Below are 27092 nucleotides of genomic sequence, written 5' to 3'. Positions count from 1 at the left end.
AGAGGCGGTGGGGTTTAAGGGTCGCCGTCCTCGTCGCCCCCGGCCCCGCCCGGGGCCCCTCGGAGCCCGGGGCTCCGTGGGGCCCATATACTGCGCGAGGCCCCCGGGCACGGGGGGTAGGGGGACCCCGGGGTTTCGGGGTACTTGGACGGCGGGGCTCCCCCCCTCGGGGGCTGCTCGCCACGGCTTCAGTCGGCGGATGTTGACCACCATCTCCCGGCCCCTCTCTCCTCCCTGAATCAGCACCGTCCATGGTGAGATCTGCCGTCTCACAATCCAGGGTCCTCGCCAGTAGGTGGTCAGCTTCCCCACCTGTCCGGCACCGACGCGGGGAGTGTACAGCCACACCTCGGAGCCCGCAGTGTAGAAGGGGGGCTCCATACGGGGTCGGGCGCCCTGCTCTTGCCGCTGGTGCGCGGCCTCTCCGTGCGGGTAGGCTCGGCCCCTGGCCCCTCGCAGGGTCTCCAGCAAGTGCTCCACGGGGTGGCTCCCTTCCTCCCGTTGCGGCGGAGGGACACCGAACAGCAGATCTGCGGGCAGGCGAGACTCGCGACCAAACATCATTAGGAACGGGGTCTGTCCTGTAGATGTGTGAACGGCGGTGGTGTAGGCGAACAGGGCATAGGGGAGGTGTTCGTCCCAGTCCTGTTGATTCGCGGCCGCCATGCGTTTAAGCTTCCCGGCCAGAGTCTGGTTCATCCTCTCTACCATCCCGTTCGCCTGGGGGTGATATGCCGTGGTTCGGTCCTTCTGGATCCCGAACTCTCGGCACAGCGCCTGGAATAGTTCGGCCTCGAATTCACTACCCTGGTCGGTAATGACTCGTTCGGGGATCCCGCACTTAAGTACGTAGTTTTCCACGAAGGCCCGGGCCACTACGAGGGCTGTTTTATCCGGGATAGCCACCGCCACGGGGTAGCGGGTGAAGTACTCCACCGCTACAAGAATATATCGGTTGCCCCGGTGGGATCGTGGAAAGGGCCCTTGCAGGTCGATTCCGACCAACTGATTCGTCCGACTGACTCGGAACGGCCTCAGGGGTACCTGGTACCTCGCCGGCTTTTGCCCACACTGCTGACAGGCCCGGCAGCCCTGCACCCAGGCGGCCACATCTTGCGCCAATTTAGGCCAGAGATACTGGCGACGCAGAGTCTCCCGGGTGCGCCGTTCCCCATCATGGCCCCCGAGCGGGTGGTCGTGTACCAGTCGTAGCAGCTGGGGTCGCACCTGGGCAGGAACACAGATACACCCCGGCTGGCCGGCCTCGGTTAACTCCCGTACCACTCCGTTCTGTACACACAACCGGGCATACAAACCGCTCCAGGGTCCTGGTAGGGCGCTCTTTTCCTCCCGCAGTGCCGCCTCCACTGCCGCCAGATCCGGATCTCGCTGCTGGGTCTGTCTCAGCTGCTCGTCGTTTAGGCCCGGGAAGGCACAGCCGACGTCCTCCTGGGTCCGTCCGATCGGGTCCCGAGCCGCGGGTCCCGCGCTTGCCGGGCGGTCGACGGGATCCTCAGTGCCACCTGCGAGGGTCTCTGTGGCGCACACTGCACTCTCTCTCGGGGGGGGGGAGTTTAGTTTCCGCGCGCTCCTTGGGTTCTGCTGCCTGGCGGCAGCGTCCCCCCGTGAAGCACGGGCAGGCGTCTCCCTCCCTCGTCTCAGCGCGCACCGCGGGCCGTCTTGACAAGGCGTCCGCGTTCGCGTGTGTCCGCCCCGCTCGGTACTCGATCTGCAGGTTGTACTCCTGCAGCTGCGCCAGCCATCGAGCCATCTGCCCCCGCGGTTCCTTGAATGTAAGGAGGAACTGCAGTGCATAATGATCGGTGCGCACACGACATTTCCTGCCGTACAAGTACGGTCGGAACTGTTTACACGCGAAAATTACAGCATACAGTTCCTGACGGGTTACACAATAGTTCAGTTCGGCCCCGCTCAGGGTCCGACTGGCGTACGCGATGACCCGCTCCGTCCCACCCTGCACTTGCGACAGCACCGCGCCCAGCCCACTGCTGCAGGCGTCAGTGTCCAAAATAAAATCGGTGGTGAAATCTGGGAAAGCCAAGGTGGGGGTGTGGGTGAGGTGGTCTTTGAGTGTGGTGAAAGCCGTCTGGCAGGCCTCCGACCACTGATAGGGGTTCTTAGGGGAGGTGAGTTGGGTGAGGGGGCGTGCAATCTCACTGAATCCCTTTACAAATCGACGGTAATAAGTGGCGAGTCCCAAGAATGACCTGATCTCCGTCAGGTTCCTCGGCTGCGGCCAATCCACTACGGCACGCACCTTCTCGGGATCGGTGCTCACCCCTGCCTCGCTGACTCGGTGTCCGAGGTACCCCACCTCGCGTTGCGCAATGTAACACTTACGTGGCTTGAGCTTGAGATGGGCTGCTCGTAGTCGCTGGAATACTTCCCGCAGCCTGGACCAGTGTTCGGACAGCGACCTACTGAACACTATTACGTCGTCCAGGTAAATCAGGCACTGTTCCCACTGCAAGCCCCGCATCACCAACTCCATCAACCGCTGGAACGTCGCGGGCGCGTTAGTGAGTCCGAACGGCAACACTCGAAACTCAAACAGGCCCATCGGGGTGGTGAATGCTGTTTTTGGCCGATCCTCCTCCGTCATCTCCACCTGCCAGTAACCGGACGCCAGATCGAGGGTGGAAAAATACCGCGCTCCTGCGAGACTGTCGAAGGTGTCGTCGATGCGTGGGATGGGAAAAGCGTCGCCGAGGGTGACTGCGTTCAATTTTCGGTAATCAACGCAGAACCGAGTCGATCCGTCCTTTTTCGTTACCAGTACCACCGGGGCAGACCAAGGGCTCGCGGAGGGCTGGATTATGTTATCGCGTAGCATATCCGTGACTGCCTCTTTGATCTGGGTCCGTTCAGGCGCGCCCACTCGGTATGCGGGGAGTTTGATGGGTCGGGCTGCACCTGTGTCAATTTGGTGCTTGACCAGGTCGGTCCGGCCCACGTCCGAATCGTGCTCACTGAACACGTCGGCGTACTCCCGCAATAACCCGCGCAGCTGATCGGCCTCCCCCTTAGGTAAGGCTGCCCAAGGCACATGTAGCGCATCCTGCAGGGGAACAATCTCGGCTCGGGGGGTCGGGCCGACTCGCCAGGCCAGATCCTGGCTGTCCTCGGGGCGGCCAGGGTCCTCCGCCCAGAGTGCGAACACCGAGTCGTTCGAGTGGCGAGCGTGCAGGGGGTGTACGGTGGCTACCGGGGTGCGTCGTCGTATCATTGCCGGGGTACTGTGTGGGTTAAACACACGTATAAACAGCCGGCCCCCATCTGCGTTTACCAGTGTGGCTGACCCTACCACCCCGTATCGCGATGCCAACTCCGGGTGAGGAGTCAGCATTACCTCGCCCGATGGTCGGTGGGTTGGGTCGGTGGAGAGGGTTGCCACTGGCACCAGCATCTCGGCGAGAGGCCCGATGGTGACGGCCGACACCAGCGTAGCGGCCACGGGTGTGAAGCGTGGGCGATTCGGCTCCTGTCCTAGGAACGGAATCCGCTCCCCGCTGCCCTCCACCGTAGCGCATCGTTGCCGGGGCTGTACGTTAAGTCCCAACTTTTCCAGGAGGTCCGTTCCTGCAATGCACTCGTGGCACAACACACTCGAAACGTAGAATTCCTGTGTGCACACCTGGTTTCCTAGACGGACCTCGAGGGAGACCTTCCCCAGCAACCCCATCCCGGCTCCGCTTGCCGTGTGCAGCGCGCGATCCGGGGCCTGCAGGCAGCCCACGTCCACCCCGAGCATGCTGCAGTGCGCGGCGCTCATGAGAGAGGCCACGGCGCCCGTGTCCAACAGGATCCGGGTGCGCTGCCCGTTCACCTGGCCTTCCACCAGCGACGTGGCTCCCGTTATCCCTGCCACCAGCTCCCGCAGCCAATCGCCCGAGGTCCATGCGCCCTTGGGTGTTGTCGTTGTAACCTGTTTATGGATCACTCGCTCGCCATTATTATTACAGCTGGTTTGGGTCGGGTCTACGTCGATTTCATCCCCTGGTGGTCCCCTCTCTAGGGGGGGCTTAGTGTTTGACCTATGCATCGGCCTCGCACGGGCGCGCTGAGGGCAGTCCCTCATGAGATGCCCTCGACGGTCGCACACATAACACGTCCTGGGAGGAGTGGCGGCTCTGTGGCGAACTTTCTGCCCACTCCCTCCTCCCCCCGTGCGCTGTTGCTCATACTCTGCTTCTAGTCGGGCTATCCTCCCAGTTAATCCTCCTACCTCGGCCTGGACCGTCTCTACCATTGTCTCCAGCGCAGTCATGTGTGCCCGTACTTGGGTTACCTTGTTGTCTACTTGGGTTACCCTGTCACCTACCTGGGTTACCCTGTCACCTACCTGGGTTACCTGGCCGGAGACATCCTTTATACCCGTTTGTATACCGGCAACCCATCCCGGGGTTGTCTCGCGGGACACTGGAGGTTCTCTTTCCCGGCCCCTTACCGTCCTCGCGAGCTCCTGTTCCTCCTCCTCGTCTTCCGAGAGCAGGCTCGCAATGGCGCGCTCTCGTCCCAGCCCCCGGAGCTGCGCGCGTTCGCTGTGAATTCTTTCACACTTACGTGCGCGCTCGACAAGGGTGTTAAAGGGAAGACGTGGGCAGCTCATGTCTGGCTGCCACCACGCCGTGCGAGACAGGTACCGCTGGATTTTCTCGGCAGCCAGTTCCTCAATAACCTCAGTTGCGTACCCCGGGCGTGCGATCTTTGTTAACTCGCGCACATCCTCGGCGTAATCACGGAGATCTTCGCCAGGTTGGCGACGGCGCGCCTCTAAGGCCGATTTTGCTTCCTCCTCGTCACGCGTGCCAAAACGCTGATCGAGTCGGCGCATCAGCTCCTCTAGCTGTGTCTGTGCGCTCGCGGGTAACGCTTCTACAAAATCGGCTGCCCGCCCATCAAGATTCATATTAAGTTGACGTACTGCCTGCGCGTCCGTCCATCCATTAATTTCCTTGGCCCCTAAGAGATTGCGGGCGAATGCCTTCCACGAAGGGGCCCCCCGGCCGGTAAATATCAGTCTTATTTTAGCGTGAGGTAACGCGGGGGTCCGTACCGCTTCCGACACCAATTTGTGGGGGTCGCTAGCCCCCGAGATCCCTCCCTCGATAATACTAACGGCCGGACTAACATCATCAATCGCCCCCCCGCTGCTAAGCGAACCGCCGCTAGGCTCCTCACCCAGGGTGTGGGAGCCGTCACCCGAGGGTTCCCCTCCACCGCGGGTCCGCGTAGCAGGCATGGATAACCACGCACGCGCACACCCACACACAGCTCTGCACGGCACTCACCCAACCCTGACCACTCACGTTAGGATCGCGCACCTGTGTTACACACGTCGTGAACGTGCGCGCACACACGCATACAGCTCCACACGCGATACCCACTCCTGCGCCGCTCTGCGCCGCGCTGGCCGCCCACGTTACGATCGCGCACCTTGGGCACGCCGATTACGCACGCCGAGAGCTTACGCAAGTAACGAGCGCACGCAAGCGGGGCACACGCCGACACGACGACTCGTCCCCTCCCCCACTCGCGCGTGCACGTCAACACAAATATCGTACAAGGACGATTCTCCTCTCACACGGCTGCGTAGTCACGCCAACACACCAAAAGTGCTCTCCCCGGGCGTTAACGCACACACCTCCGTACCCGCACAATCGTACAGAGACCACGGCCTTTATGCGTACAACGACCACACACTCGCGAATGCAGTGCACGCTAATACCACGTTCCAAAAACACCCAACAACACGGTTTTGTTACTACGCTCGAGATTTTATTAGCCCTTGCTAACCAACCGAGCCACCCGTGTGTGTGTGCGGGACAGCAAGGCGCTTCTAACCCACACTCTGGTGCCGTGTAGCCCTATTCTATGCTGCGCTCTCTGCTAAACCGCTTTCCTACTCGTCCTTACCCCGAACTAACCCTCTCCTACGGATCCTACCCTCCGCTCTGAGGTGTTGTAAGGCGCGCAACACGATACCGTCTGTAGTCCTTGGTGACCTTGCGGCGCTCAGATCGTCCTGCAGACAATCTAGCGGCTCGCCCGATGACTCCTTCGTCGCTGACCCCGTGTCCAAACTCCAGAAGAAGAGAGTTCCCTACTGCCCCTGCGTTTTCTTTTAAACTATTCACATCAAAGGCTAGGCGCCCCCGTCCCGACCGCCTTGGTCTCTCGACCAATCCTGAGCCTAGGATTTCCCGCTCTTTTGCGATCCCGCCGGCCTTTGAACTTTCGACCAATCAGTCGTCCCGGTTCCTGATCCCAGCTATCTGCCTTGCTGACCCGTGTTTGTGTTTGTATGCGTTTCTAACTGCGGGGCTCTCTGAGCTCGCCGTGGTCGTGCGATCTCAAATCCGCCCACGGCGCCGCAGTGTTACTTGGCCTGGGAAGGGTCCTGTCCAATTCCCTGGCCCTGAGAAACCGTGGGGTAACCCCCCTAGGGGGCCCTCGGGTGAAAACTCAGGGTAGGTGACCCGACCACGAGGCCCTACGTGGGTGCGGGTGCGTGTTTATGTGGGGGGGGTGATGGGGGGCAGTGCGGCGGTGGAAGCCGGGCGGCTCCCTGGCTCGGCCGAGCGGCCCCGTCGCTGTGGCACCACACTCTCTTCTTCTGGAGTTTGGACACGGGGTCAGCGACGAAGGAGTCATCGGGCGAGCCGCTAGATTGTCTGCAGGACGATCTGAGCGCCGCAAGGTCACCAAGGACTACAGACGGTATCGTGTTGCGCGCCTTACAACACCTCAGAGCGGAGGGTAGGATCCGTAGGAGAGGGTTAGTTCGGGGTAAGGACGAGTAGGAAAGCGGTTTAGCAGAGAGCGCAGCATAGAATAGGGCTACACGGCACCAGAGTGTGGGTTAGAAGTGTGGTGCCACAGCGACGGGGCCGCTCGGCCGAGCCAGGGAGCCGCCCGGCTTCCACCGCCGCACTGCCCCCCATCACCCCCCCCCACATAAACACGCACCCGCACCCACGTAGGGCCTCGTGGTCGGGTCACCTACCCTGAGTTTTCACCCGAGGGCCCCCTAGGGGGGTTACCCCACGGTTTCTCAGGGCCAGGGAATTGGACAGGACCCTTCCCAGGCCAAGTAACACTGCGGCGCCGTGGGCGGATTTGAGATCGCACGACCACGGCGAGCTCAGAGAGCCCCGCAGTTAGAAACGCATACAAACACAAACACGGGTCAGCAAGGCAGATAGCTGGGATCAGGAACCGGGACGACTGATTGGTCGAAAGTTCAAAGGCCGGCGGGATCGCAAAAGAGCGGGAAATCCTAGGCTCAGGATTGGTCGAGAGACCAAGGCGGTCGGGACGGGGGCGCCTAGCCTTTGATGTGAATAGTTTAAAAGAAAACGCAGGGGCAGTAGGGAACTCTCTTCTTCTGGAGTTTGGACACGGGGTCAGCGACGAAGGAGTCATCGGGCGAGCCGCTAGATTGTCTGCAGGACGATCTGAGCGCCGCAAGGTCACCAAGGACTACAGACGGTATCGTGTTGCGCGCCTTACAACACCTCAGAGCGGAGGGTAGGATCCGTAGGAGAGGGTTAGTTCGGGGTAAGGACGAGTAGGAAAGCGGTTTAGCAGAGAGCGCAGCATAGAATAGGGCTACACGGCACCAGAGTGTGGGTTAGAAGCGCCTTGCTGTCCCGCACACACACACGGGTGGCTCGGTTGGTTAGCAAGGGCTAATAAAATCTCGAGCGTAGTAACAAAACCGTATTGTTGGGTGTTTTTGGAACGTGGTATTAGCGTGCACTGCATTCGCGAGTGTGTGGTCGTTGTACGCATAAAGGCCGTGGTCTCTGTACGATTGTGCGGGTACGGAGGTGTGTGCGTTAACGCCCGGGGAGAGCACTTTTGGTGTGTTGGCGTGACTACGCAGCCGTGTGAGAGGAGAATCGTCCTTGTACGATATTTGTGTTGACGTGCACGCGCGAGTGGGGGAGGGGACGAGTCGTCGTGTCGGCGTGTGCCCCGCTTGCGTGCGCTCGTTACTTGCGTAAGCTCTCGGCGTGCGTAATCGGCGTGCCCAAGGTGCGCGATCGTAACGTGGGCGGCCAGCGCGGCGCAGAGCGGCGCAGGAGTGGGTATCGCGTGTGGAGCTGTATGCGTGTGTGCGCGCACGTTCACGACGTGTGTAACACAGGTGCGCGATCCTAACGTGAGTGGTCAGGGTTGGGTGAGTGCCGTGCAGAGCTGTGTGTGGGTGTGCGCGTGCGTGGTTATCCATGCCTGCTACGCGGACCCGCGGTGGAGGGGAACCCTCGGGTGACGGCTCCCACACCCTGGGTGAGGAGCCTAGCGGCGGTTCGCTTAGCAGCGGGGGGGCGATTGATGATGTTAGTCCGGCCGTTAGTATTATCGAGGGAGGGATCTCGGGGGCTAGCGACCCCCACAAATTGGTGTCGGAAGCGGTACGGACCCCCGCGTTACCTCACGCTAAAATAAGACTGATATTTACCGGCCGGGGGGCCCCTTCGTGGAAGGCATTCGCCCGCAATCTCTTAGGGGCCAAGGAAATTAATGGATGGACGGACGCGCAGGCAGTACGTCAACTTAATATGAATCTTGATGGGCGGGCAGCCGATTTTGTAGAAGCGTTACCCGCGAGCGCACAGACACAGCTAGAGGAGCTGATGCGCCGACTCGATCAGCGTTTTGGCACGCGTGACGAGGAGGAAGCAAAATCGGCCTTAGAGGCGCGCCGTCGCCAACCTGGCGAAGATCTCCGTGATTACGCCGAGGATGTGCGCGAGTTAACAAAGATCGCACGCCCGGGGTACGCAACTGAGGTTATTGAGGAACTGGCTGCCGAGAAAATCCAGCGGTACCTGTCTCGCACGGCGTGGTGGCAGCCAGACATGAGCTGCCCACGTCTTCCCTTTAACACCCTTGTCGAGCGCGCACGTAAGTGTGAAAGAATTCACAGCGAACGCGCGCAGCTCCGGGGGCTGGGACGAGAGCGCGCCATTGCGAGCCTGCTCTCGGAAGACGAGGAGGAGGAACAGGAGCTCGCGAGGACGGTAAGGGGCCGGGAAAGAGAACCTCCAGTGTCCCGCGAGACAACCCCGGGATGGGTTGCCGGTATACAAACGGGTATATAGGATGTCTCCGGCCAGGTAACCCAGGTAGGTGACAGGGTAACCCAGGTAGGTGACAGGGTAACCCAAGTAGACAACAAGGTAACCCAAGTACGGGCACACATGACTGCGCTGGAGACAATGGTAGAGACGGTCCAGGCCGAGGTAGGAGGATTAACTGGGAGGATAGCCCGACTAGAAGCAGAGTATGAGCAACAGCGCACGGGGGGAGGAGGGAGTGGGCAGAAAGTTCGCCACAGAGCCGCCACTCCTCCCAGGACGTGTTATGTGTGCGACCGTCGAGGGCATCTCATGAGGGACTGCCCTCAGCGCGCCCGTGCGAGGCCGATGCATAGGTCAAACACTAAGCCCCCCCTAGAGAGGGGACCACCAGGGGATGAAATCGACGTAGACCCGACCCAAACCAGCTGTAATAATAATGGCGAGCGAGTGATCCATAAACAGGTTACAACGACAACACCCAAGGGCGCATGGACCTCGGGCGATTGGCTGCGGGAGCTGGTGGCAGGGATAACGGGAGCCACGTCGCTGGTGGAAGGCCAGGTGAACGGGCAGCGCACCCGGATCCTGTTGGACACGGGCGCCGTGGCCTCTCTCATGAGCGCCGCGCACTGCAGCATGCTCGGGGTGGACGTGGGCTGCCTGCAGGCCCCGGATCGCGCGCTGCACACGGCAAGCGGAGCCGGGATGGGGTTGCTGGGGAAGGTCTCCCTCGAGGTCCGTCTAGGAAACCAGGTGTGCACACAGGAATTCTACGTTTCGAGTGTGTTGTGCCACGAGTGCATTGCAGGAACGGACCTCCTGGAAAAGTTGGGACTTAACGTACAGCCCCGGCAACGATGCGCTACGGTGGAGGGCAGCGGGGAGCGGATTCCGTTCCTAGGACAGGAGCCGAATCGCCCACGCTTCACACCCGTGGCCGCTACGCTGGTGTCGGCCGTCACCATCGGGCCTCTCGCCGAGATGCTGGTGCCAGTGGCAACCCTCTCCACCGACCCAACCCACCGACCATCGGGCGAGGTAATGCTGACTCCTCACCCGGAGTTGGCATCGCGATACGGGGTGGTAGGGTCAGCCACACTGGTAAACGCAGATGGGGGCCGGCTGTTTATACGTGTGTTTAACCCACACAGTACCCCGGCAATGATACGACGACGCACCCCGGTAGCCACCGTACACCCCCTGCACGCTCGCCACTCGAACGACTCGGTGTTCGCACTCTGGGCGGAGGACCCTGGCCGCCCCGAGGACAGCCAGGATCTGGCCTGGCGAGTCGGCCCGACCCCCCGAGCCGAGATTGTTCCCCTGCAGGATGCGCTACATGTGCCTTGGGCAGCCTTACCTAAGGGGGAGGCCGATCAGCTGCGCGGGTTATTGCGGGAGTACGCCGACGTGTTCAGTGAGCACGATTCGGACGTGGGCCGGACCGACCTGGTCAAGCACCAAATTGACACAGGTGCAGCCCGACCCATCAAACTCCCCGCATACCGAGTGGGCGCGCCTGAACGGACCCAGATCAAAGAGGCAGTCACGGATATGCTACGCGATAACATAATCCAGCCCTCCGCGAGCCCTTGGTCTGCCCCGGTGGTACTGGTAACGAAAAAGGACGGATCGACTCGGTTCTGCGTTGATTACCGAAAATTGAACGCAGTCACCCTCGGCGACGCTTTTCCCATCCCACGCATCGACGACACCTTCGACAGTCTCGCAGGAGCGCGGTATTTTTCCACCCTCGATCTGGCGTCCGGTTACTGGCAGGTGGAGATGACGGAGGAGGATCGGCCAAAAACAGCATTCACCACCCCGATGGGCCTGTTTGAGTTTCGAGTGTTGCCGTTCGGACTCACTAACGCGCCCGCGACGTTCCAGCGGTTGATGGAGTTGGTGATGCGGGGCTTGCAGTGGGAACAGTGCCTGATTTACCTGGACGACGTAATAGTGTTCAGTAGGTCGCTGTCCGAACACTGGTCCAGGCTGCGGGAAGTATTCCAGCGACTACGAGCAGCCCATCTCAAGCTCAAGCCACGTAAGTGTTACATTGCGCAACGCGAGGTGGGGTACCTCGGACACCGAGTCAGCGAGGCAGGGGTGAGCACCGATCCCGAGAAGGTGCGTGCCGTAGTGGATTGGCCGCGGCCGAGGAACCTGACGGAGATCAGGTCATTCTTGGGACTCGCCACTTATTACCGTCGATTTGTAAAGGGATTCAGTGAGATTGCACGCCCCCTCACCCAACTCACCTCCCCTAAGAACCCCTATCAGTGGTCGGAGGCCTGCCAGACGGCTTTCACCACACTCAAAGACCACCTCACCCACACCCCCACCTTGGCTTTCCCAGATTTCACCACCGATTTTATTTTGGACACTGACGCCTGCAGCAGTGGGCTGGGCGCGGTGCTGTCGCAAGTGCAGGGTGGGACGGAGCGGGTCATCGCGTACGCCAGTCGGACCCTGAGCGGGGCCGAACTGAACTATTGTGTAACCCGTCAGGAACTGTATGCTGTAATTTTCGCGTGTAAACAGTTCCGACCGTACTTGTACGGCAGGAAATGTCGTGTGCGCACCGATCATTATGCACTGCAGTTCCTCCTTACATTCAAGGAACCGCGGGGGCAGATGGCTCGATGGCTGGCGCAGCTGCAGGAGTACAACCTGCAGATCGAGTACCGAGCGGGGCGGACACACGCGAACGCGGACGCCTTGTCAAGACGGCCCGCGGTGCGCGCTGAGACGAGGGAGGGAGACGCCTGCCCGTGCTTCACGGGGGGACGCTGCCGCCAGGCAGCAGAACCCAAGGAGCGCGCGGAAACTAAACTCCCCCCCCCGAGAGAGAGTGCAGTGTGCGCCACAGAGACCCTCGCAGGTGGCACTGAGGATCCCGTCGACCGCCCGGCAAGCGCGGGACCCGCGGCTCGGGACCCGATCGGACGGACCCAGGAGGACGTCGGCTGTGCCTTCCCGGGCCTAAACGACGAGCAGCTGAGACAGACCCAGCAGCGAGATCCGGATCTGGCGGCAGTGGAGGCGGCACTGCGGGAGGAAAAGAGCGCCCTACCAGGACCCTGGAGCGGTTTGTATGCCCGGTTGTGTGTACAGAACGGAGTGGTACGGGAGTTAACCGAGGCCGGCCAGCCGGGGTGTATCTGTGTTCCTGCCCAGGTGCGACCCCAGCTGCTACGACTGGTACACGACCACCCGCTCGGGGGCCATGATGGGGAACGGCGCACCCGGGAGACTCTGCGTCGCCAGTATCTCTGGCCTAAATTGGCGCAAGATGTGGCCGCCTGGGTGCAGGGCTGCCGGGCCTGTCAGCAGTGTGGGCAAAAGCCGGCGAGGTACCAGGTACCCCTGAGGCCGTTCCGAGTCAGTCGGACGAATCAGTTGGTCGGAATCGACCTGCAAGGGCCCTTTCCACGATCCCACCGGGGCAACCGATATATTCTTGTAGCGGTGGAGTACTTCACCCGCTACCCCGTGGCGGTGGCTATCCCGGATAAAACAGCCCTTGTAGTGGCCCGGGCCTTCGTGGAAAACTACGTACTTAAGTGCGGGATCCCCGAACGAGTCATTACCGACCAGGGTAGTGAATTCGAGGCCGAACTATTCCAGGCGCTGTGCCGAGAGTTCGGGATCCAGAAGGACCGAACCACGGCATATCACCCCCAGGCGAACGGGATGGTAGAGAGGATGAACCAGACTCTGGCCGGGAAGCTTAAACGCATGGCGGCCGCGAATCAACAGGACTGGGACGAACACCTCCCCTATGCCCTGTTCGCCTACACCACCGCCGTTCACACATCTACAGGACAGACCCCGTTCCTAATGATGTTTGGTCGCGAGTCTCGCCTGCCCGCAGATCTGCTGTTCGGTGTCCCTCCGCCGCAACGGGAGGAAGGGAGCCACCCCGTGGAGCACTTGCTGGAGACCCTGCGAGGGGCCAGGGGCCGAGCCTACCCGCACGGAGAGGCCGCGCACCAGCGGCAAGAGCAGGGCGCCCGACCCCGTATGGAGCCCCCCTTCTACACTGCGGGCTCCGAGGTGTGGCTGTACACTCCCCGCGTCGGTGCCGGACAGGTGGGGAAGCTGACCACCTACTGGCGAGGACCCTGGATTGTGAGACGGCAGATCTCACCATGGACGGTGCTGATTCAGGGAGGAGAGAGGGGCCGGGAGATGGTGGTCAACATCCGCCGACTGAAGCCGTGGCGAGCAGCCCCCGAGGGGGGGAGCCCCGCCGTCCAAGTACCCCGAAACCCCGGGGTCCCCCTACCCCCCGTGCCCGGGGGCCTCGCGCAGTATATGGGCCCCACGGAGCCCCGGGCTCCGAGGGGCCCCGGGCGGGGCCGGGGGCGACGAGGACGGCGACCCTTAAACCCCACCGCCTCTGAGTTTGTTCCCCAGCCCGCAGGTGCCAGAGACCGAGGGGAGCCGTTGGAATGGAGGAGGAGACCACCGCCGGAGCCCCAGGAGACGGAGCCGCCACCCCCGAGGCCAGCCACAAGGGCCGGGCGAATCCCGCGGACCCCGCGGCGATACCTCGTGGGGGCAACCCAGGCGAGGTGCTCCAGTCAACCCGGGACGGGGACTGGCACCCCGGGGGGCTATGTGGTGCCACAGCGACGGGGCCGCTCGGCCGAGCCAGGGAGCCGCCCGGCTTCCACCGCCGCACTGCCCCCCATCACCCCCCCCACATAAACACGCACCCGCACCCACGTAGGGCCTCGTGGTCGGGTCACCTACCCTGAGTTTTCACCCGAGGGCCCCCTAGGGGGGTTACCCCACGGTTTCTCAGGGCCAGGGAATTGGACAGGACCCTTCCCAGGCCAAGTAACACTGCGGCGCCGTGGGCGGATTTGAGATCGCACGACCACGGCGAGCTCAGAGAGCCCCGCAGTTAGAAACGCATACAAACACAAACACGGGTCAGCAAGGCAGATAGCTGGGATCAGGAACCGGGACGACTGATTGGTCGAAAGTTCAAAGGCCGGCGGGATCGCAAAAGAGCGGGAAATCCTAGGCTCAGGATTGGTCGAGAGACCAAGGCGGTCGGGACGGGGGCGCCTAGCCTTTGATGTGAATAGTTTAAAAGAAAACGCAGGGGCAGTAGGGAACTCTCTTCTTCTGGAGTTTGGACACGGGGTCAGCGACGAAGGAGTCATCGGGCGAGCCGCTAGATTGTCTGCAGGACGATCTGAGCGCCGCAAGGTCACCAAGGACTACAGACGGTATCGTGTTGCGCGCCTTACAACACCTCAGAGCGGAGGGTAGGATCCGTAGGAGAGGGTTAGTTCGGGGTAAGGACGAGTAGGAAAGCGGTTTAGCAGAGAGCGCAGCATAGAATAGGGCTACACGGCACCAGAGTGTGGGTTAGAAGCGCCTTGCTGTCCCGCACACACACACGGGTGGCTCGGTTGGTTAGCAAGGGCTAATAAAATCTCGAGCGTAGTAACAAAACCGTGTTGTTGGGTGTTTTTGGAACGTGGTATTAGCGTGCACTGCATTCGCGAGTGTGTGGTCGTTGTACGCATAAAGGCCGTGGTCTCTGTACGATTGTGCGGGTACGGAGGTGTGTGCGTTAACGCCCGGGGAGAGCACTTTTGGTGTGTTGGCGTGACTACGCAGCCGTGTGAGAGGAGAATCGTCCTTGTACGATATTTGTGTTGACGTGCACGCGCGAGTGGGGGAGGGGACGAGTCGTCGTGTCGGCGTGTGCCCCGCTTGCGTGCGCTCGTTACTTGCGTAAGCTCTCGGCGTGCGTAATCGGCGTGCCCAAGGTGCGCGATCGTAACGTGGGCGGCCAGCGCGGCGCAGAGCGGCGCAGGAGTGGGTATCGCGTGTGGAGCTGTATGCGTGTGTGCGCGCACGTTCACGACGTGTGTAACACAGGTGCGCGATCCTAACGTGAGTGGTCAGGGTTGGGTGAGTGCCGTGCAGAGCTGTGTGTGGGTGTGCGCGTGCGTGGTTATCCATGCCTGCTACGCGGACCCGCGGTGGAGGGGAACCCTCGGGTGACGGCTCCCACACCCTGGGTGAGGAGCCTAGCGGCGGTTCGCTTAGCAGCGGGGGGGCGATTGATGATGTTAGTCCGGCCGTTAGTATTATCGAGGGAGGGATCTCGGGGGCTAGCGACCCCCACAGAAGCGCCTTGCTGTCCCGCACACACACACGGGTGGCTCGGTTGGTTAGCAAGGGCTAATAAAATCTCGAGCGTAGTAACAAAACCGTGTTGTTGGGTGTTTTTGGAACGTGGTATTAGCGTGCACTGCATTCGCGAGTGTGTGGTCGTTGTACGCATAAAGGCCGTGGTCTCTGTACGATTGTGCGGGTACGGAGGTGTGTGTGTGGTGCCACAGCGACGGGGCCGCTCGGCCGAGCCAGGGAGCCGCCCGGCTTCCACCGCCGCACTGCCCCCCATCACCCCCCCCACATAAACACGCACCCGCACCCACGTAGGGCCTCGTGGTCGGGTCACCTACCCTGAGTTTTCACCCGAGGGCCCCCTAGGGGGGTTACCCCACGGTTTCTCAGGGCCAGGGAATTGGACAGGACCCTTCCCAGGCCAAGTAACACTGCGGCGCCGTGGGCGGATTTGAGATCGCACGACCACGGCGAGCTCAGAGAGCCCCGCAGTTAGAAACGCATACAAACACAAACACGGGTCAGCAAGGCAGATAGCTGGGATCAGGAACCGGGACGACTGATTGGTCGAAAGTTCAAAGGCCGGCGGGATCGCAAAAGAGCGGGAAATCCTAGGCTCAGGATTGGTCGAGAGACCAAGGCGGTCGGGACGGGGGCGCCTAGCCTTTGATGTGAATAGTTTAAAAGAAAACGCAGGGGCAGTAGGGAACTCTCTTCTTCTGGAGTTTGGACACGGGGTCAGCGACGAAGGAGTCATCGGGCGAGCCGCTAGATTGTCTGCAGGACGATCTGAGCGCCGCAAGGTCACCAAGGACTACAGACGGTATCGTGTTGCGCGCCTTACAACACCTCAGAGCGGAGGGTAGGATCCGTAGGAGAGGGTTAGTTCGGGGTAAGGACGAGTAGGAAAGCGGTTTAGCAGAGAGCGCAGCATAGAATAGGGCTACACGGCACCAGAGTGTGGGTTAGAAGCGCCTTGCTGTCCCGCACACACACACGGGTGGCTCGGTTGGTTAGCAAGGGCTAATAAAATCTCGAGCGTAGTAACAAAACCGTGTTGTTGGGTGTTTTTGGAACGTGGTATTAGCGTGCACTGCATTCGCGAGTGTGTGGTCGTTGTACGCATAAAGGCCGTGGTCTCTGTACGATTGTGCGGGTACGGAGGTGTGTGCGTTAACGCCCGGGGAGAGCACTTTTGGTGTGTTGGCGTGACTACGCAGCCGTGTGAGAGGAGAATCGTCCTTGTACGATATTTGTGTTGACGTGCACGCGCGAGTGGGGGAGGGGACGAGTCGTCGTGTCGGCGTGTGCCCCGCTTGCGTGCGCTCGTTACTTGCGTAAGCTCTCGGCGTGCGTAATCGGCGTGCCCAAGGTGCGCGATCGTAACGTGGGCGGCCAGCGCGGCGCAGAGCGGCGCAGGAGTGGGTATCGCGTGTGGAGCTGTATGCGTGTGTGCGCGCACGTTCACGACGTGTGTAACACAGGTGCGCGATCCTAACGTGAGTGGTCAGGGTTGGGTGAGTGCCGTGCAGAGCTGTGTGTGGGTGTGCGCGTGCGTGGTTATCCATGCCTGCTACGCGGACCCGCGGTGGAGGGGAACCCTCGGGTGACGGCTCCCACACCCTGGGTGAGGAGCCTAGCGGCGGTTCGCTTAGCAGCGGGGGGGCGATTGATGATGTTAGTCCGGCCGTTAGTATTATCGAGGGAGGGATCTCGGGGGCTAGCGACCCCCACAAATTGGTGTCAGCAGTGTGGGCAAAAGCCGGCGAGGTACCAGGTACCCCTGAGGCCGTTCCGAGTCAGTCGGACGAATCAGTTGGTCGGAATCGACCTGCAAGGGCCCTTTCCACGATCCCACCGGGGCAACCGATATATTCTTGTAGCGGTGGAGTACTTCACCCGCTACCCCGTGGCGGTGGCTATCCCGGATAAAACAGCCCTCGTAGTGGCCCGGGCCTTCGTGGAAAACTACGTACTTAAGTGCGGGATCCCCGAACGAGTCATTACCGACCAGGGTAGTGAATTCGAGGCCGAACTATTCCAGGCGCTGTGCCGAGAGTTCGGGATCCAGAAGGACCGAACCACGGCATATCACCCCCAGGCGAACGGGATGGTAGAGAGGATGAACCAGACTCTGGCCGGGAAGCTTAAACGCATGGCGGCCGCGAATCAACAGGACTGGGACGAACACCTCCCCTATGCCCTGTTCGCCTACACCACCGCCGTTCACACATCTACAGGACAGACCCCGTTCCTAATGATGTTTGGTCGCGAGTCTCGCCTGCCCGCAGATCTGCTGTTCGGTGTCCCTCCGCCGCAACGGGAGGAAGGGAGCCACCCCGTGGAGCACTTGCTGGAGACCCTGCGAGGGGCCAGGGGCCGAGCCTACCCGCACGGAGAGGCCGCGCACCAGCGGCAAGAGCAGGGCGCCCGACCCCGTATGGAGCCCCCCTTCTACACTGCGGGCTCCGAGGTGTGGCTGTACACTCCCCGCGTCGGTGCCGGACAGGTGGGGAAGCTGACCACCTACTGGCGAGGACCCTGGATTGTGAGACGGCAGATCTCACCATGGACGGTGCTGATTCAGGGAGGAGAGAGGGGCCGGGAGATGGTGGTCAACATCCGCCGACTGAAGCCGTGGCGAGCAGCCCCCGAGGGGGGGAGCCCCGCCGTCCAAGTACCCCGAAACCCCGGGGTCCCCCTACCCCCCGTGCCCGGGGGCCTCGCGCAGTATATGGGCCCCACGGAGCCCCGGGCTCCGAGGGGCCCCGGGCGGGGCCGGGGGCGACGAGGACGGCGACCCTTAAACCCCACCGCCTCTGAGTTTGTTCCCCAGCCCGCAGGTGCCAGAGACCGAGGGGAGCCGTTGGAATGGAGGAGGAGACCACCGCCGGAGCCCCAGGAGACGGAGCCGCCACCCCCGAGGCCAGCCACAAGGGCCGGGCGAATCCCGCGGACCCCGCGGCGATACCTCGTGGGGGCAACCCAGGCGAGGTGCTCCAGTCAACCCGGGACGGGGACTGGCACCCCGGGGGGCTATGTGGTGCCACAGCGACGGGGCCGCTCGGCCGAGCCAGGGAGCCGCCCGGCTTCCACCGCCGCACTGCCCCCCATCACCCCCCCCACATAAACACGCACCCGCACCCACGTAGGGCCTCGTGGTCGGGTCACCTACCCTGAGTTTTCACCCGAGGGCCCCCTAGGGGGGTTACCCCACGGTTTCTCAGGGCCAGGGAATTGGACAGGACCCTTCCCAGGCCAAGTAACACTGCGGCGCCGTGGGCGGATTTGAGATCGCACGACCACGGCGAGCTCAGAGAGCCCCGCAGTTAGAAACGCATACAAACACAAACACGGGTCAGCAAGGCAGATAGCTGGGATCAGGAACCGGGACGACTGATTGGTCGAAAGTTCAAAGGCCGGCGGGATCGCAAAAGAGCGGGAAATCCTAGGCTCAGGATTGGTCGAGAGACCAAGGCGGTCGGGACGGGGGCGCCTAGCCTTTGATGTGAATAGTTTAAAAGAAAACGCAGGGGCAGTAGGGAACTCTCTTCTTCTGGAGTTTGGACACGGGGTCAGCGACGAAGGAGTCATCGGGCGAGCCGCTAGATTGTCTGCAGGACGATCTGAGCGCCGCAAGGTCACCAAGGACTACAGACGGTATCGTGTTGCGCGCCTTACAACACCTCAGAGCGGAGGGTAGGATCCGTAGGAGAGGGTTAGTTCGGGGTAAGGACGAGTAGGAAAGCGGTTTAGCAGAGAGCGCAGCATAGAATAGGGCTACACGGCACCAGAGTGTGGGTTAGAAGCGCCTTGCTGTCCCGCACACACACACGGGTGGCTCGGTTGGTTAGCAAGGGCTAATAAAATCTCGAGCGTAGTAACAAAACCGTGTTGTTGGGTGTTTTTGGAACGTGGTATTAGCGTGCACTGCATTCGCGAGTGTGTGGTCGTTGTACGCATAAAGGCCGTGGTCTCTGTACGATTGTGCGGGTACGGAGGTGTGTGCGTTAACGCCCGGGGAGAGCACTTTTGGTGTGTTGGCGTGACTACGCAGCCGTGTGAGAGGAGAATCGTCCTTGTACGATATTTGTGTTGACGTGCACGCGCGAGTGGGGGAGGGGACGAGTCGTCGTGTCGGCGTGTGCCCCGCTTGCGTGCGCTCGTTACTTGCGTAAGCTCTCGGCGTGCGTAATCGGCGTGCCCAAGGTGCGCGATCGTAACGTGGGCGGCCAGCGCGGCGCAGAGCGGCGCAGGAGTGGGTATCGCGTGTGGAGCTGTATGCGTGTGTGCGCGCACGTTCACGACGTGTGTAACACAGGTGCGCGATCCTAACGTGAGTGGTCAGGGTTGGGTGAGTGCCGTGCAGAGCTGTGTGTGGGTGTGCGCGTGCGTGGTTATCCATGCCTGCTACGCGGACCCGCGGTGGAGGGGAACCCTCGGGTGACGGCTCCCACACCCTGGGTGAGGAGCCTAGCGGCGGTTCGCTTAGCAGCGGGGGGGCGATTGATGATGTTAGTCCGGCCGTTAGTATTATCGAGGGAGGGATCTCGGGGGCTAGCGACCCCCACATGTGCGTTAACGCCCGGGGAGAGCACTTTTGGTGTGTTGGCGTGACTACGCAGCCGTGTGAGAGGAGAATCGTCCTTGTACGATATTTGTGTTGACGTGCACGCGCGAGTGGGGGAGGGGACGAGTCGTCGTGTCGGCGTGTGCCCCGCTTGCGTGCGCTCGTTACTTGCGTAAGCTCTCGGCGTGCGTAATCGGCGTGCCCAAGGTGCGCGATCGTAACGTGGGCGGCCAGCGCAGCGCAGAGCGGCGCAGGAGTGGGTATCGCGTGTGGAGCTGTACGCGTGTGTGCGCGCACGTTCACGACGTGTGTAACACAGGTGCACGATCCTAACGTGAGTGGTCAGGGTTGGGTGAGTGCCGTGCAGAGCTGTGTGTGGGTGTGCGCGTGCGTGGTTATCCATGCCTGCTACGCGGACCCGCGGTGGAGGGGAATCCTCGGGTGACGGCTCCCACACCCTGGGTGAGGAGCCTAGCGGCGGTTCGCTTAGCAGCGGGGGGGCGATTGATGATGTTAGTCCGGCCGTTAGTATTATCGAGGGAGGGATCTCGGGGGCTAGCGACCCCCACAGGTGAAACAATCCCTCGTAAGAAACAAAAAAACCCACGCTCAAAACACAATATACTGTATTGGGTTTTCCAGTCATCCTTATTAAAACAAAGGCAATGGCCATGGCTGCAATTCACTAATATACATGTTTGGACATTACATTGTGTTATATTCACAAGTCCTTTTTGCAGTAAAAACGATATTAAAGTGAGCATCGCGTCCGCGTTTCTCATTGGAGGCTGATGGAGAGGGATGGTACTAAAAGAGCCACTCAGCAGCGCCGCGCACTACGATCCTCTGATTTGCATCTCGCCTCCTATAAAAGGAGCTCATCGCCCGACCGACATCCACATTCGCTTCCCGTCTGTTCTGACCTGAAGCTGCCTACAACGCGTCGACATGCCCGATCCTCCCGCATCAAAGAGCGCTGGGCCGGCCAAGGTTCCTGCTCCCAAGAAGGGCTCCAAGAAGGCTGTGACCAAGGCAACGCGCAAGGATGGCAAGAAGCGACGCCACCGCAGGAAGGAGAGCTACGCCATTTACATCTACAAGGTGATGAAGCAGGTGCACCCCGATACCGGCATCTCGTCCAAGGCAATGAGCATCATGAACTCGTTCGTCAACGACATCTTCGAGCGCATCGCTTCCGAGGCGTCCCGCCTGGCGCACTACAACAAGCGCTCCACCATCACTTCTCGGGAGATCCAGACCGCAGTGCGACTGCTGCTCCCCGGCGAGCTGGCCAAGCACGCCGTGTCGGAGGGCACCAAGGCCGTCACCAAGTACACAAGCTCCAAGTGAAGCCTCGACTCCACCATTAATTACAAAGGCTCTTTTCAGAGCCACCCACCTCTCCGAACCTGCTTGTACCAGTCCTAGCAGGAGTACAAAACGAAACTTCCAACAAAGCCCCGGTTCACGCGGGGACATTGTTCGCTCATTGAGTGAAGTGGAGAGATCGAACGCATTTTAACATGTTTCCACGTGAATAAAAGCGATAACAATATTCATGGCACATCATATTTACCAGCAGGCATTTCTTGGACTTGTTTGTCCATTGATTTCATCTGCAGCCCATTCAGATATTACATTGGATGTTTGGCGCCAAAACCTTGCAATGCAATATATTTAATTCGTGGTTGTATTTTCGGGCAGGAACTAACATTTTGCACGTGTTCATATATGTAAAAGTAAGCGCCTAGCATGGATGACTCGTGCAGTATAATTGATCATCATCTCAATGCCAAGAGAATATATATCTATTCCTGTGATCACCTCTTTCCGACATTTTTACGTATTACTGTTTCCAATGAAGTGCAGTTTCTTAACACTTTATTTAGATCATGCAGAGCACTGTAAAGTTGTTTTCGGAAAGGTGTTTGCTTGAGAAAATAACATCCGTTAAAGACATCGACGGCGCTCAAAGGGTACTACTGCATCGTGATGCGGCATTCTGAAATGATCCAAACTGTGAACATTTTGTTGATTAAGAAGAGTTGACGACTCGAGATCATTGCACGCTGCCAACCAATCAGCACGCTCCCCTTCTTCGCACGTCACGACTCCGCTGACCAGTGAGCGCGCGCTCTGGGCTACATAAGCCGCCTTCTCCCCGCCTGTGAGAATCTTTGCCCTCACCAAGCCATGGCTCGCACCAAGCAGACGGCTCGCAAGTCCACGGGCGGCAAGGCCCCCCGCAAGCAACTCGCCACCAAGGCGGCCCGAAAGAGCGCTCCGGCCACGGGCGGCGTCAAGAAGCCTCACCGCTACAGGCCCGGCACCGTCGCTCTGCGCGAGATCCGCCGCTACCAGAAGTCCACCGAGCTGCTCATCCGCAAACTGCCCTTCCAGCGCCTCGTCAGGGAGATCGCGCAGGACTTCAAGACCGACCTGCGCTTCCAGAGCTCCGCTGTCATGGCTCTGCAGGAGGCCAGCGAAGCGTATCTTGTCGCGCTCTTCGAGGACACCAACCTGTGCGCCATCCACGCCAAGCGCGTCACCATCATGCCCAAGGACATTCAGCTCGCCCGCCGCATTCGTGGCGAGCGCGCTTGAACGCCCAGCTCGGCCCTCAAAGCACAACACAAAGGCTCTTTTCAGAGCCACCACTTACTCATGAAAACGCTTCCATGTGTGTTCTTCAAAGTTCGGGTGCCGGAAACCTTCGTTTGCTGGTCACGGCTCTCACGAGTCGTCAGGCGTAAGCGACAATGAAGTTCATTTTCTATACCCCGCCGCTCATATTTTTCAACATCACACGTTGGTGTCGTATATAAGCGTTGTGAAACCATGCTTACATAATGTTTAACAAAAGGGTTATTTTGGTGAAATATATTAACTATTAAACCCAAAGATATTGGTTTATGTTGTTTCAAGCCCGAGCTGATAAGAAGTTCACATTTTGCAAACTAAGAGACTGAATTATTCACGCACATATATTTTTAGGCATTGCCCGAACAGGCGGTTAAAGGAAAATATATATACACCGTATAGGCACGTGGGCGATCAATCACGAGCTCAAGGCTATCACAATGATTTCTTATAACCAATGCGGTCCCTCAAAATGATTATTATAATCAATAATACATTGATATTTGCGGAATCCGCTTATAAGTTTGACTTGCCAGCACGTGCCCATTAATTAACTCTATCATGCTTAAAACTTGAACCTATTAAGTACGTGTATCGCATTGTTTCATTCATAAGATGCGTGCCCGCATTAAAATTTATATGGATACAAATAATTAAAGTCAACATCGAATCCTCGCGTCCCGGCTTTTCATTGGTGGCTCAAGGAGAGGGCGGGACTCGACCGAGAGGAGCCAATCAGCAGCGGCGCGCTCTACGATCCTCGTCTCCGCTATAAAAGCCGCTCCGGTGGTGCGTGTTAACGTCACAAATCGTTCGTACTTTGTCTCCAGTGCTTTTTGCATCCTAGGTCGCTTAACAATGTCTGGACGCGGCAAGACCGGTGGCAAGTCTCGCGCCAAGGCAAAGTCCCGCTCTTCCCGCGCCGGCCTGCAGTTCCCCGTGGGTCGCGTTCACAGGCTGCTCCGCAAGGGCAATTACGCCCAGCGGGTCGGCGCTGGAGCACCCGTCTACCTGGCCGCCGTGCTCGAGTACCTTTCTGCCGAGATCCTCGAGCTGGCTGGCAATGCCGCCCGCGACAACAAGAAGACGAGGATCATCCCCCGACACCTGCAGCTCGCCGTGCGAAACGACGAGGAGCTCAACAAGCTCATGGGCGGCGTGACTATCGCCCAGGGCGGTGTGCTGCCCAACATCCAGGCCGTGCTGCTGCCCAAGAAGACCTCTCAGGCAAAGAAGTGAACGCGCCGCCGCCTCTACCACCACAACAACGGCTCTTTTCAGAGCCACCCACTTACTTGCAAAGAGCTCGGACAGTCGTACACAGGAGTTTTGTTATACTGGTAGGAACGAAGTGGACCAGACCACCAATAGATTAATGTGTCCGTCCGTCAACATCGCCCCCTACTGCAAACATTTGGCATGACCCTACGAAAACCTTGACTCAGTGACGCTATCCTGGCTAAACAAGTGTAACATTCCCTTATAATTCCCTCAGCTTTTAATTAAAACATTTAAATTAATGAGGCTTTCCTGGCTAAACACGTGTAACATTCCCTAATAATTCCCTGAGATAGCTTTTAATTAAAACTTTGAAATTAAATAAAACAACTAACAGCGCCCTAATAATTCCCTGAGATAGCTTTTAATTAAAACTTTGAAATTAAAAAAAAACTCACAGCGCCCTAAAGCCTACAGCTAGGCCTAAAGCCTAGAACCAGGCCTGAAACTCTCCATTCGTGTCGTACCCCCGCGTGTGTGAAAGGGAGTTATGTTTAACAATGTTACATTCCCTCATGTTTTTAAATAGAAACATTTAAATTTAAAGCTTTTACATGAATCATTAAATCATTTAAATTAAAAATTAACTCACAGCGCCCTAAAGCATACAGCTAGGCCTAAAGCCTAGAACTAGGCCTCAATCTCTCCCTTCGTATCGTCCGATTAGGTGTAGCAACATCGCCCCCTACTGCAAACACTTGGCAGGACCCTACAAAAACCTTTTGACTCAGTGGGGCTTTCCTGGCTTAACAAGTGTAATAATACATTATGTTTATATTATTTGGTTATTCGTTCCTACCAGCCCACCCCGCAGGGTCCTGTTTAATAAGGACACCGTCGTCGAGTTGCCCTCGTCCCAAAATGCTCGCAATTAAACGAATGCTCTGCTCATTCCAGATACCCTTTATGTCTAATTTAGGAACGGTATTTGAGCAGCATTCCAACATTGCATCAATCATGGAACATGGTTTAGAATAAATTGGGATGCCTATTGGAAGAAAGAATCGTGTTTATTAAAGAATAAAACTCGCTCTTTTTGAGCGGTCAGAAAAGGGATCAAATGAGCACATCAGCTCAGGGTTGTGGCCGGTGTTAGCTGATAGTAAGCAAAAAAGTACTGGTAAACGCTGGGGATGTCAACACTCGGTAAAGTATAATATTACTTGTCAAATAAGATGGTACAAATATGTGTAGTTAAATATTTTTTACATGGTTAATAACATCTTTCCAATGATTACTCATTCGTGTTACTTAGTGCAGTAAATACGTGTTACTTATTGCAGTAAAAACAACCCATCGGATGAACCATCCTGCGCTCCTAGAATATCAACTCTGTCGGTGCATTAAACGTAAGATTATATATTTTCTTTAAACATTCGACTGCAGAGTCACTTGAGTTGAATTTGAGTGGTGATGATTGTGCACCGTGCCTCGATCTTGTTCAAGGCGCGCGACCCTTCTGCAGTGCGTGAGCTACTCACCTCTTGCCACGTAAAATGTTAAACTTTCTATTTAATGTCGGTTAATTTTGAGTAAATTTCTTCAGTTTGTTGTCCATCTGAAAATCCATATATTTATTCATTTCAAAGTTCGATTAAAACGTCCAGTTAAAAGTTCGGTGACAAGGGACTGTTGACATGGCGCGCAGTCCTCACCATAGCGCGAGAGGAGAAATCGAGAGCGCGCGAGGCAAAACTTAAATAGAAAATATTTCGTTGGAATTAAATATGAGTAGTCTGTTGAAGCATCTTGTCTTGCAAAAAATTCGAGTGCGTTTTAAATAGTGTTCATCAGTAACACTTTTGAAAACCGACAATCGTCATAGCATGCCCTGACCGAACAATGTCTCCCAAATGTTGGTTGTTCACTTGTTTTGAATTATAATTTATATCGTGAGCATTGTCGTATATTGCATAAGTAACGTACATTAAAGAAGTGATCTTCGTGATAATGTATCAACTAGATGCATGTAAGTATGAACGTTACGGGAGTAATCGAGCCCAAAGGCAGGCGTGATAAACACAGTGAGTATGGTGGCAACTCCCTCACCAGAGCTGAGTTCTGGATGATCTCAGCGACGTCCGCATTCAGTACGCCGCTTCTATAATAACCTCGGGCCTGGAGAACACTCGTTTCGAATTCGTGAGAGCGCTGATTTCGATTTCAAAGAGGCGAGGCGATAAAAGCGACGTCTTGAGATGGCGGAAACTGCTCCTGCTCAACCACCAGCTGCGGCTACTTCAGCGCCTAAAAGCCCCAAGAAGAAGCGCGCCGCTCCAAAGGCCAAGAAGGTCGGCCCCAGCGTGTCCGAGCTCATCCTCAAGGCTCTGGCCAGCAGCAAGGAGAGGAACGGCGTGTCTCTTCCTGCGCTCAAAAAGTCGCTTGCTGCCGGAGGATACGACGTGGAGAAGAACAATGCCCGCGTGAAGTTGGCCATCAAGAAGCTCGTGGCCAAAGACGCCGTGGCGCAAGTGAAGGGCAGCGGCGCGTCTGGCTCTTTCAAACTCAACAAGGAAAAGGCTGCCGCAAAGGCGAAGCCCAAGTCGTCAACGGCAAAGCCCGCAGCTAAAAAGCCCGCGGCAGCCAAGAAGGTGAAGAAGCCCGCGGCAGCCAAGAAGACCGCGCCCAAGAAGTCTCCCAAGAAAGCAAAGAAGCCCGCGGCTGCCAAGGCGGCCAAGAGCCCCAAAAAGGTGAAGTTGGCTGTTAAGCCCAAGAAGGCGGCGAAGAGCCCAGCCAAGCCCAAGGCTGCGAAGCCCAAGGTCGCTAAGCCCAAGACCGTCAAGGCCAAGGCCGCCAAACCCAAGGTGGCCAAGCCCAAGAAGGCCGCGGCCAAGCCCAAGAAGACTGCGCCAAAGAAGTGAATCCGATCGGACGACGCTCGATTCACTCCACCTCAACGGCTCTTTTCAGAGCCACCCACTTAGTTAAAAAAGTGAACCAGATGCTGCTGCGCTTCCATTAGTTCATCGGTAACACATGACAGTGTATTACGTTGCTGTTGAATGCGTGCCATATTCTGTAAGTCAAACCCATTTACGGCGTGGCGATGGTTGCTCGCCTTGCCTCGGCCCTGATCAAGGAGCTCGACGCTTGGTGCAGTTCAATCGTGAGGATTTGTGTAGATTGGATAAGTTACGTACATTCGCCAAATTAACTATAACATTTTACCCACTCGATGTGTTTTAAGCATTGATGTGATGGGAGTAATCGAGCCCGAAAGCAGGGATCACAAACACAGGCGAGGCGGGTGGCAGCTCCCTCACTCGAACGGAGTGCAGAGTAATCTCAGCGACGTCCGAATTATGTGTTGCACCTCTTCATTCCGTCATCATGTT

The 27092-nt window shown here is 58.5% G+C and overlaps 4 protein-coding genes across 4 annotated transcripts; all 4 read left to right on the top strand.

Moving 5' to 3' along the window:
• The first annotated feature begins 20787 nt into the window (after positions 1-20787).
• On the top strand, positions 20788-21189 carry LOC144948090 (histone H2B type 3-B). Its single transcript, XM_078877518.1, has one exon. It carries the CDS (start codon positions 20788-20790, stop codon positions 21187-21189), a length of 402 nt encoding a protein of 133 aa, XP_078733644.1.
• An 843-nt stretch (positions 21190-22032) lies between these two features.
• Positions 22033-22443, top strand: LOC144948089 (histone H3). The gene has a single exon (XM_078877517.1). The coding sequence runs from the start codon at positions 22033-22035 to the stop codon at positions 22441-22443; it is 411 nt and encodes a 136-aa protein (XP_078733643.1).
• An 894-nt stretch (positions 22444-23337) lies between these two features.
• Positions 23338-23718, top strand: LOC144948088 (histone H2A). Its single transcript, XM_078877516.1, has one exon. The coding sequence runs from the start codon at positions 23338-23340 to the stop codon at positions 23716-23718; it is 381 nt and encodes a 126-aa protein (XP_078733642.1).
• Positions 23719-25955: 2237 nt separating this feature from the next.
• LOC144948208 (histone H1.2-like) lies at positions 25956-26618 on the top strand. The gene has a single exon (XM_078877636.1). The coding sequence runs from the start codon at positions 25956-25958 to the stop codon at positions 26616-26618; it is 663 nt and encodes a 220-aa protein (XP_078733762.1).
• Positions 26619-27092: the final 474 nt, after the last annotated feature.

The sequence above is a fragment of the Lampetra fluviatilis genome, chromosome 48 (assembly GCF_964198595.1).
Source record: "Lampetra fluviatilis chromosome 48, kcLamFluv1.1, whole genome shotgun sequence".
Taxonomy (NCBI): domain Eukaryota; kingdom Metazoa; phylum Chordata; class Hyperoartia; order Petromyzontiformes; family Petromyzontidae; genus Lampetra; species Lampetra fluviatilis.
This window is presented reverse-complemented; position numbering and strand designations above follow the sequence as displayed.